The 12051-nt window shown below is 28.5% G+C and overlaps 1 protein-coding gene across 1 annotated transcript; it reads left to right on the forward strand.

Annotated features, from left to right (window-relative positions):
- Positions 1-7481: 7481 nt before the first annotated feature.
- LOC108487480 (auxin transporter-like protein 2) lies at positions 7482-11684 on the forward strand. Its single transcript, XM_017791834.2, has 9 exons — positions 7482-8043; positions 8128-8294; positions 8386-8571; positions 8672-8784; positions 8868-9051; positions 9123-9220; positions 9958-10165; positions 10244-10501; positions 10904-11684. The coding sequence occupies exons 2-9, from the start codon at positions 8130-8132 to the stop codon at positions 11108-11110; spliced, it is 1419 nt and encodes a 472-aa protein (XP_017647323.1). The 5' UTR covers positions 7482-8043; positions 8128-8129; the 3' UTR covers positions 11111-11684.
- Positions 11685-12051: the final 367 nt, after the last annotated feature.

Below are 12051 nucleotides of genomic sequence, written 5' to 3' on the forward strand. Positions count from 1 at the left end.
CAACTCGAAAAGAAAATCAAATTTTTCGGTTTAACTCAAATATGAATTATACAATTCAAGTTATCTGAAAATCCGAATAAAAAATAAAACTATGTCGTTTTGATAAATGCTTACCTTTTCTAAAGTTAAAAGTCAAAATCATTAAGTTAAAAGGCAAAATTCATTATATTGTTTATGTAGTTAAATAATTTTGTACTTCGTTTGTTAATTAAATAATCTGTCCATGTAAGCACAACATTGAGTATAAATAATAGGATCCGTTAACTTGACTCGACTTGACTTGAAATTTTTTGACTCGATTCGATTAAAAAAAATTCAAATTGAGTTCAATAGCTAAAATTGGATTCATCAACTTGATTAACTAGAATTTTTTTAACTAAATTCAACTCAACTCGATCGAATGCTCACTTTATGAAAAATCCAGCATACATGTACATTTTAAACATTTTAAAAATTCTTTGAATATTAATTATTAATACTTTTACAAAATGGTGAAGATTGTATTTTTTTTGTCTATGATTACTAGACAATCCTAAACAATAGGTATGATAAGGCTATTTAAAATTAATTTTAAAATAAAAAGACACAATAATGTTTTATTTTTATATATTTCTTTGAAATTAATCAAAATGATTAATTAAGTTTCTAAATTATGTCTTAAGAAATGACATAATTAAAATCTTATGTCCTACATTTTTTCATGGATAGGTTTCATTGCAATTTTAATCATCACTTTTATGTGTAAAAAGAAATGTGTAGGGTACATTGCTTAATGTTGAATGTATTAAAAAACCTTTGTTAATTCAGATAAAAATTTTAATCAAAATATGGATTTTTTATAATAAGAAAATGATGACATAATATCACTAGGATTTGAAGTCATTTACATTTATAGCATATACTCAGAAGTCTGATGGAAAAAATAGGTTGAATAAGTGAAAAACAAAATTTTAATTGGTGTAGTTAATGTATCAAGCGGCATCCCATTAATTAAATAAATAAAAGAAATAGTTTTTTCTCTTTTTTTTTCTTTGAGTTTGGTTTGGTAAATGCAAGAAAAAGACATTAAAAGCTTGAAAGTAGAAGTGATTTTAGGAACTAAATATAGGGAAAATGCATTAAGACATTAAATGCGGAGAAAATGCTATTGTGGTGTTGGAATTACAAATTAAATTTTTAAAATTTTTATCAGTTTTTTACTTTTTTTTCCTATCAAACTTTATTTTAAAAATTTACCGTGTGACCAATATGTCAGACAATACTGAAAGTTGTTTTAGCCAATACCCCATTTTCATAATTAATTTATTCTCCACCTTATTTATGTAATTAATTATTTTTAATATCATTTTATAAAAAAAAGCCAATTATTTAGTAGGAGTCGGGTAAGGCTTGGCCTCTCTAAAATAAAAATTTATGCTTTGAGTCTCTTTAAAATTGTAATTTTATACGTGAACATATGATAAATTTACATTTTGACCAAAAATAATAATCTTTTATTTAATCTTTTTAAAAAATGTAAAATTATAAACTCATATTATATTAAAATACATTTTAACTCTCAACAAAATTTGTAAGTTAACTTCAATCTCCCAAATTTTTTGACGGACGTGATTAATATGAGAAATGGTGAAGCTAGAAAATTTTTTTAGGGAGGCAGAAATTAAATTGTATAATTTTACTATTTTAATATCTATATCTTTTAAATTTTTATTTTTATTATTTTAAATTTTTATAAACTTTAAAAGAACCTAAATAAAAAAAATTTCATTTTAGAGGAGACCGAGGTCTTGCCAACCTCCTAACTTACGAGAAAAACACGAAATGTGACGCACTAATTAAATTTATAATTTATTAAACAACCCCTAGAAAGTTAAGGATAATAGATAAATTTTTTTTATTGATTTTTACGTATAATATAACAAAAGAAGCATATGACAGATTTATTAAACAACGTCATAAAAAGTTTTCATAATTGCATAACTCATAATTAAACAAAGTTTTATATATTTCTAAGTTCAAAATATTATTTATATTATATGTATTGTTAGGGTTTATGATCACTACTAATTATTTTAAACTTTCTTAAGCAAAGAAAGAGGTTCCCAAATAGTCTTTTTCGATTCATCATTATCTTTCCCACTAACCACTAGAACAAGCTTTAAAGTTAAACCTAGTTAATTATTGGTGAAAAATGACAACAGTTTCATAACCTAAAAATTAAGAACCCTAATTTAAGAAATCAAAACCTAATTCAATCAATTCACATTAAAATATGATATTATCATTGTACCTAATATTGTTGTTAATGTGGTAGGACGTGGATTCGAGTGCGTTGAAACACATTATCCTCTTATTTTAAGGGTTGAGGACAGACTATAGATAGTTCTAAGCATTATACCAAAAAGAGCAGATATAATAAAAACATATAAAAAATTAATGTTAAATAAAAATTTTAATTAGTAAAGGTAAAATTACATTTCCGCATTCTCTGTAAATGATAAAATTTGATTTAATCATTTAAAATTATATTTTACTATCGTAAAAATTATAATTTAATTTTAACCCCTAAAAAATTTCTAACTTTACCTTAAACTCGACCTAACTTATTTTGATCATAAAAAAAATAATTCCTACTCATCCAAAACGAATTGAATTGATTTGAACCCAAACATTCAAATTGTAAATGAGTTAAACTCAAAATTATTTGAACAAATAATCAAAATGTCTTTAACTCAAAATGATCAAAACCCATAATGACTCAATAAAAAAATCCAAATCTTAAACTTAAAACCATCTTAAAATTTAAATTAATTGATTCAAATTAATACAACCCAAAAGTAATTCGAACCAATAATTGACAAGTGTACATGATGATGATCTTTTGGAAGAAAATTTTCGTATGATAAAAGAAATTGCATTACAAAGAAGATGTGATGCATAAACCATCCTTGTCTCCTTTAAATAACTTTTCCCATATGATTGGTTCCGAAATTAATGTTAAAAGCCAGTAAAATTTTGCTTTATCTCATTAAAAAAACTCAATTAATGACTTTTTCTTTTCGGGTATTTTAATTAATGACGATTAAGATTACAATAAATGGGGTAATATAAGATCACCAATGAAGGAGAAATAGCATATTAAGGCAAAAAGTTGGATAAAGTCTAGTGAAAGGGGAAAACAGGTCCCTCCACTATCTAACGAGACCAATGGCAATATTAACCATAAATAATTATATTCAATTAAGTTATTCGATCAGTAATTTAAAGGCTCTTTCGAATGTACATTTACTTTTAGTACAGTACGTTTAGTTTTTATATTAATCGTCATTGTTGTTTTTACATTAACTCCATCCACATGGTTAATCCCCTTATTGCAAATGCTTTCCAAAATATATTTCATTCTCATGAGTGGAATTCGAAACCCCAACCACATGATTAAGGGATGAGACGAGTAATTACTATACTACACCACATTATTAGTCATTATTGAAATTTTTTAAAAAATTACATCAATATTTTAATTGATATAGCTAATGGTATTTAACTTTTGAACTAACTAATAACAATATAGAATAAAAATGGTCTAAATTACGGCAAATTAAAGTACAAAGATTGAATTCTAAATTTAAATATAATAGAGAAATTAAAACTAAAATTAGACGTGAATGATTAAGTGCGTTAAATTGATGAGATTAGATGCTATTGGGAAACTTAATTTTCAAAATAGTACATAAGATATTCTCAAAATATGGTAATCAAGAATGGTAAAAAAGAAAAAGAAAATGGATAAATGATTTGAAGCGAACCGAGTTGATGGTCAATGGCATTTGAAGATATAATGATTCATGTAGTTGAGTGGATGAATGGCTTGGCATTGCACATTTGATTGCCTTTGGGCCTATGCTTAAAGTGGAATATTTTATATTGGCATCATAATAACAATTCAAACAAAAGTGGTAATTCCATTTCAGTATTTTTCATTAATCTAAATAATATAATACCAACATATGAATATACAAATTATTAAATTTATTTTGCTTGCATGCATACCATAATTAATATTAAGCAACACTCTAGTATTTGTGGGTTTTTTTTTTCGATACAGCATGTTTTTTTCTATGCTTAAATTTTTAATTTTTCTTCGTCCCGACGAGAAGGAAGTCCTCATCCCAACAATGCGATCCTTTTTCGTAACGACGTGTAATTTAAATTTTTCGATTTTTTTCTCAGTTAAACTCTAGTTTTAGTCTCACATTTAAACTCTTATTAACCTAGAATGATTCTAGTAAAATATGCTACGTATTTTAGTCTATAAATAAACTTTAGTTACTCTAGGTTTCATACAACAAAAAATATTTAGATCGAAAGAATTTTGTTCTTTATTTTAAAGGGTTTTGTTTTTAGGGCTTCGATTTTTTTTAATTATCTCTATCTTTTGTACCCACATTTATTATCTAGAAATCTCTTTTGTACGCAAAATTTACATGTTCGATCTTTTCGATTTTACTTTATTTACTTGTTCGTATTTTCTATATATATTTAATATAATTTACATGGAATTTTTAATAATTATTTATTTTTTGTATTTTCTAAGTCACTAATTCCCAAACAAAATTATTTGATTTAGATTTATATTTCTTTTGAATTAAACTAATATAGAACTAAATCCTTTAATCAAATTAATAAAGAACATTATTCTTCAACCTAAACACTCGAATCAAGTGGTTGGTAGAGAAGATTTATGAGATGACAATACTTCCTAATAAATCCTCTTTGATTTTGCATATCAACCAATTATGATTTGGTGGTTCACTTCTTAATATCTATTGATGTTGTACCAAATGTAAGGATTTAAGCCAAAATTTTCTATATTAAAATGATTTTTTGGTAAATTACACCCAGATCATTAAATTATTAGTAATTTTATGTTTTAGTTACTCAATTTTATAAAGTTATAAAATGGTCATTAAATTAGTAGAAAGTTTTCATGTAAGGCATTGAATTATTCGAAAGTATATTTATTTAAGTCAATAGGCTGTTAAGTTTTTTTTTTTTAAAGTACGGCTGGTGAGCCCCAAACAACAATTTGACCATCGGTATGATGAATCAGTACCCATCAATGAGTAGAAGAACATACCTTAGATCCAAGTTGATCCAATGACCAATGTTGAAGATTGAAGAAGAAAGCTACTTAGATTTTGGTTCGCCAATTCGTGATATTCCAAAGTTGTTTCACGAAAAAAATTGAATTGTAGAAAAGAATAAGAAAAAGAGCTTTTGATTGGTGCAGGCAGTGTAAATAGAGAAGGGCAAACCTAGTGACTTAAATGAAAACTTTCGAATAGTTCAATGACTATTTTATAACTTTTTAAAGTTAAGTGAAAAAAATGTAAACTTATTAATAATTTAATAACCATAGATATAATTTCTTCTTTTACCATTTTCAAGTGTAAAAAAGAAAATTAAGAGGTAAAATATACACTTCCATTCATCCTTATCGAACTCGAGACCAAATTATGCTATTTTTGAAAAAAGTGAACATTCCGTCAATAAATTATAACTCGGATTTTTAACTAATTTTTATTTTACAAAAAAAACCACTAACTTTTTTTTTTTAAATTCAGATCACCAAGATGTTCTTGACCAAAATACATTTAACACTGTATATCTATTTTGGCATATTGATTTAAATGGAGAAAAAAGATATCATTAATAGATACCTTAAATGGAAGCCACCGAATATAATATTTTATCCATAAGGAAATTGTTGAAAAAAGCTCTAATTTTCTTGGTCAATAATCTTCATTGCCTTTTTCCATTGCTTCCACTATTAATTGAAATTTTTCCTAGAAGTTGTCACGAGATCTTACCATATAATTCATCACCTATATTTGATTATTTTGTACACTTATACATTAATGTGTAAAAAATTTATGAATACCATATCTATTTAAAGTTATCGAGAATAGTCAATGAAGTTTTAACTCGATTGATATGTATAATATTATTCTCAATATAGGAGGACGTGAGTTCGAATATGTTGAAGTGCATTATCCTCCTATTTATGGGTTAGGGAGAGACTATAAGTAGTTCTAGATATTGTGTAAAAAAGAACAAATATTAACAAAACCTATTATGAAATTGTTCAAAAGAAAATTGTCGAGAATGATAACATATAGTTCGTGAACTCGGCAAATTTTTTGATTTAGTTTTTGAATTGTTTTTGTTGTCCATATTTGGTCTAGAACTTGATAAATTTTTTTTAGTTTTGTTCTTTGTGATGATGTGGCACTATGAACATCCTCACATAAATTTTTTTAAATAAATTATTTTGGTGATAACGTGACACAATTCAAAAGTGTTACACCATCACATAGGTCAAAATTGAGAAAATTTGTCAAATTTCAGGACTAATGTGAAAAAAAAATTCAATGGCTAAACAAATTATCTATTTAAAGACAAAATTTTACTTTATTCCTCTTAAATTTTGTTAACAAGAGGTCGATTTCAAACCCTCAAACAGTAGAGGTATTATGTTGGTGGTGTCTATGTTCAATTTTATTATTGGGTTTTATTTTCCATTTTAAAGGAAAACCTAACTGGATTCACAAAATTTAGAAAAGACTTCATTACCGAAGAAATATGACATTAATGGATAAAAACATTGATAATATTCACGAATTAAGTAAAATTACTAAATTTAAGGAAAAATCTTACTTTATTCCTATTAAAATTTATTACTAAATCCATGAATCCATGAATTAAATATATACAATGTTTCTTTTATCATTTTGTCAATTAAAATCTACAAATGTATCAAATCCTTTTGATAAACGAATTCAATCTTTCTTTACAAGGAATTGATTTTGGATTTGTTTACAATATGAATAATCAATTGGCTCAATTTCCCATATACACACTATCCACCTTTTGACAGTATTATTTCCCTTCAATAGCTTTTTATTTTTAAAATTAAAATGCTTTGAAATTTACTTATGTATTTTTATGTTGAAGTTGATGATTGATGGTTTGGCAATCATGGATGTAAGCTTTGTAGTTATGGAAGTTGCAGTGATTTACATTTCATTCATTACAATTGCTAGAAGCCATGCACTTCATTATCATGATGCTGAAAATTCTATGATGACATTTCTTTCATTTTCTTTTTAATTTCCTATATACATATATATATATATATATATATATATATATATATATATATAATAGCAAAAAGATAGAGAAAATAAAAGTTAATTTAGATTTATTTGATTCAATTTGATTCTTAATTCATCAGTTTAAAATTAAAATTTATTAAAAGAAATCAAATTTAAGGATTAATTTTTAAATTTATGAAAAGTATAAACACTTATATGATATTTTAACTTATTATATTTCTTTCATAGGCTCATTTAGTGACTGAGACAAACACCCCCAGAGGCTATGAAACAGTGTTAAAACAACAAGACAAAAGATCTTCCTCTGCCACTCTTATATATATACATATGTATTAACTGAAAACTCGGACACTAGCTTTTTAAAAATCAAAAAAGATTTCATCTTTCTTTTTGTTCTCTGCTAGTTCTTTTTTTTTTCTTAAGAAAACTGTAAAAAAGAAAAGCAACCAAAACCTTACCCTTTTTTCTATAGTTTCCTAGTTATTACCTTGCTTTCCTTTTTGGGTGTCTTCCTGGTTCTTGCTTTTTTCCAATGGCAGATTGTTTATGAATTTATCTCATCTTCAAAGTAAAGCTTTTTATTGTTTGTTGGACCTTTGAGTGTAAAAAGGAATGATTTTTAAAGGGTTTTTTTAGCTGTAATTAAGGCACTGCCAACCTTGGAATTATGATTTTTTTTCTCTTTCTGTTTGCATTTATAAAATCCTTTGAATCAGACCCATAATAATAAAGCTGTTACAGCCACCCTAAAAACTGAGGTTTCTTGCTCTTAAAGGTAAAAAAAAACGAGATAAATACACACAATCAGTTAAAGAAGCTTGCTATTTATAACATTTGTCAAGGATCTGTATTTTTCATAGCTTGTAAGGTAAACACATAGTCAAATATTTGAGGTTCATGTTCTAAAAAAACTTGGTTTTGGTTTGATTTTGTGTTTGTGTTGTGACTGAAGCAATGTCAAGTGAGAAGCAAGCAGAGGAAGCCATTGTTTCAAGCTTAAATGAAACTATGGAGCATGAAGAAGAAGATCAAGGAGATAATTCCATTTTTAGTGTTAAGAGTCTTCTTTGGCATGGTGGTTCAGTTTATGATGCTTGGTTCAGTTGTGCTTCAAATCAGGTACTACCCCAAACTTCAAAACTTGTAATAATTCAAACTAGTGTTAAAAAAACTGAATCTTTTTTATGTTTTTGATGATGGGGTTTTGCAGGTGGCTCAAGTTCTATTAACACTACCATACTCTTTCTCTCAAATGGGAATGCTTTCAGGGATTATCTTACAAGTTTTTTATGGTGTTCTTGGTAGCTGGACTGCTTATCTCATAAGTGTTTTATATATTGAGTATAGAACCAGAAAAGAAAAAGAGAATGTCAGCTTCAAGAACCATGTCATACAGGTTATCATAGAAAAAACCCTTTTAAAAAAAAACACAACATATGAACATAATCTAAAACATGTTTGGGTATGGTTTGTGACTTTGTGTCTTCAACATGCAGTGGTTTGAAGTGTTGGATGGTTTATTAGGACCTTATTGGAAAGCTATTGGATTAGCGTTTAACTGCACTTTTCTCCTCTTTGGTTCTGTCATTCAGCTTATAGCTTGTGCAAGGTCTCACTTTAATTTTCCCCTAAACTTTTTCATCAAATTCTTTCAGTTTTCATGGTGTCTGATTTTTGTTTGTTTTATTACAGCAACATATATTACATAAATGACAAGCTAGATAAGAGGACATGGACATATATCTTTGGAGCTTGTTGTGCTACAACAGTGTTCATCCCTTCATTTCATAACTACAGAATCTGGTCTTTTTTGGGACTTGGGATGACTACATATACTGCATGGTATTTAACCATAGCAGCTCTTGTTCATGGCCAGGTAAAAAAGCACAAGAAATAGTTGGTTTAATCTTGAAATCTTTCAGTTTTTTTACTTTTATTTGTTTATAGGTGGAAGGTGTAACTCATCAAGGTCCAACCAAATTGGTTTTGTACTTCACTGGTGCCACCAATATCTTGTATACTTTCGGCGGACATGCTGTCACAGTGTAGGTGTCATTATTATCATTATTGCTATTGTTTCAAAAGAATAAATGACTTTTTTGCTTTAATTTATTGAACAAGAAAAGCAGTAAAATTTGTAATAAAAATGGGGTTTTTACTTAGAATAGGATATCATTTGCAGCTTTTGTTAGCAAATTCTTGGGATTTGAGAAGGGGACAAAAGTTTTTGAAACAAATTCATTAATATCCCTTTGTTCACTTAGTAAAGTTACCATTGAGACAATGTTTCTGGTTTGGTATCTTTCTTGTCTCCTGTTTTGGTCAAAAAGTTCTAGTGAAATATCATCAATTCTGGTCGGTTGGTAATTTTACAAGTTTTGCTGTTAAATCATTTTTTTGTCTGAATTTGACGTTTCTTGAATTTTTTTAACAAGTTAAACTTTAAATTTAACTTTCGTTATTACACGGAATAAATGTTAAGTTTAGAGCTTAATTTATAAAAAAAAATGTTAAATTTAAACCTCAAATAATGATATGTAAATGTGTTCTTCGAAGTTTATCAAAATAATGATTAAGAAGTGAAATAATGATACTTGTAGGCTTTGTTTGAGTTTAGCTTTTTGTAATTGAGTGGGGTTTGTTTGTGTCATGATAATTGCACAGGGCAATTTGCTACTTTTAACCCATGGTTACATTACTCGAGTGGTGAGCGAACATATTTTCATATTCGTATCCGGATAAATGATAAAAAATAGGTGTAAAACAAATTAATCTTTTGCAGTGAAATTATGCATGCTATGTGGAAACCTCAAAAGTTCAAGTACATATACCTATTGGCCACATTATATGTGTTCACCCTAACCATCCCGTCCGCCTCCGCTGTCTATTGGGCTTTTGGTGATCAACTCCTTAACCATTCCAATGCCTTTTCACTCCTCCCGCACTCGGCGTGGCGTGATGCAGCGGTTATCCTAATGTTAATCCATCAGGTTTGCGGATTCGTCGGTTTTATGCTAGTATAGTCTTGTTTGATCAGTGAAATTGACTTGATGAACCGATTGTTGCAGTTTATTACCTTCGGGTTCGCTTGCACGCCGTTGTACTTTGTGTGGGAGAAAGTAGTGGGGATGCATGACACAAAAAGCATTTGTTTGAGGGCCGTATCTCGGTTACCTGTGGTGATACCTATATGGTTCTTGGCTATCATATTTCCATTCTTCGGTCCTATTAACTCGGCTGTAGGATCGCTCTTGGTTAGCTTCACTGTCTACATCATCCCTGCTTTAGCTCATATGCTCACTTATAAATCGGCCTCTGCAAGAAAGGTAAACTCGTAAAATTTCCTCATTTGCTGCCGGCCACTGTTTGTACTTACCTTATTAGATGATATTGATTGCTACAAACATAATTCCTAGTATAACTTAAGAGAAGCAATCATGTTAAGTCGCACTATTTTGCGGGGATACGATTTGAGACATATGATTGTAGGTCGGTTTCATGTCCTAAGTCACTACAGTTCTCGGATTCTCGTCCCCACTAATGGATCTATCAGTGAAAAAAGATGAGGTTGTTGGCATTTCCTTGTCATTCAGTAAATTTTCTGGTAGGCTAAACCATCATAGTGATCAAAACATAAAAAGTTAAAACTTTTGGACTTTCAAAAACTATATCATAATCATATAAATTTATCAACTTTACTCATTGGTCCTTGATGATGTATGAAACAGAATGCAGCTGAGAAACTTCCTTGCTTCCTCCCAAGCTGGACAGCAATCTATGCGGTGAACACAGCTATCGTGATATGGGTTTTCGTAGTCGGATTCGGATTAGGAGGTTGGGCTAGCATGACGAATTTCATCAAACAAGTAGATACGTTCGGATTATTCGCCAAGTGCTACCAATGTCCACCTTCACCATCATCAAAACATCACTGATATAAATACTCCAATTTGAAACTCGAACCCCCTTTTTGTAGCACCGGCATCACCGGAGTCCAGTATATTTCAGTGTGTCGTAGTTTCTTCTCTGTTTGTTCTACCTTGTTCTACAAGTAATCAATGATTGTGAAAGGGTTTTATGGTATTCCCTATATATATATATATATATATATATATATATATTGTTCTATGGAGGCAAAAAAGTAATCTTTTTTCAAGCTGGAATTTTCTTCACATGGCTTGTTTGGATCCAACAGAAAACAAATTAGTTACAGTCTATATGATCATATATTGCTTGGCTTATTTCATATGATTCAGTTGTTTGTATTTTTCTTTTTTAAATGAACCCACCACTAAAATGTCTTCTTCTTCAAGCTTAATTGGTTTCTTTTAGAAGCTCTTGACTGGTCAAGTTTGGACCTAATTGAAAAAAGGAACACTGATTTGTGGTTTTCCTAAAATGATTTTTTCAATGATTTGAGTGGGTGCATGTTACTTTCATCTTTATCCTCATTCCCTCACCTACTTATGGAAAATGGAGTTATCTTCGTTGGTTCAATAATAATTAAAATTTATGACAATGTTTATTTCTTGAACTTAGTAATTTTTCTAAATTTAGTCCTTGAGGTTTTTTATTGGTTCACATTAGTCTTGGTTGAACAATTCTTTTCCAATTTTAGTACATGTGAGATGGTGACATGGCATAATCCTATTGTGCCACATTATTATAAGGTCTAAATTTGAAAATAATTGTCAAGTCAAATGACTAATGCAGACTAGCGAAAAAATTTAGGGATTGAATTGAAAAAATTCAAAGCTTAGGGATTAAATTTTTTTTATTCCAAAAAATTATAAATCAATTTAACTTGTTCAACCTTTAGTTTTTATCGTTTCCAAATGTCTACTTAGAGGCTGGTTCAATCCTTTTATTCAGATTA

The sequence above is a fragment of the Gossypium arboreum genome, chromosome 10, assembly GCF_025698485.1.
Source record: "Gossypium arboreum isolate Shixiya-1 chromosome 10, ASM2569848v2, whole genome shotgun sequence".
Classification (NCBI taxonomy): Eukaryota; Viridiplantae; Streptophyta; class Magnoliopsida; order Malvales; family Malvaceae; genus Gossypium; species Gossypium arboreum.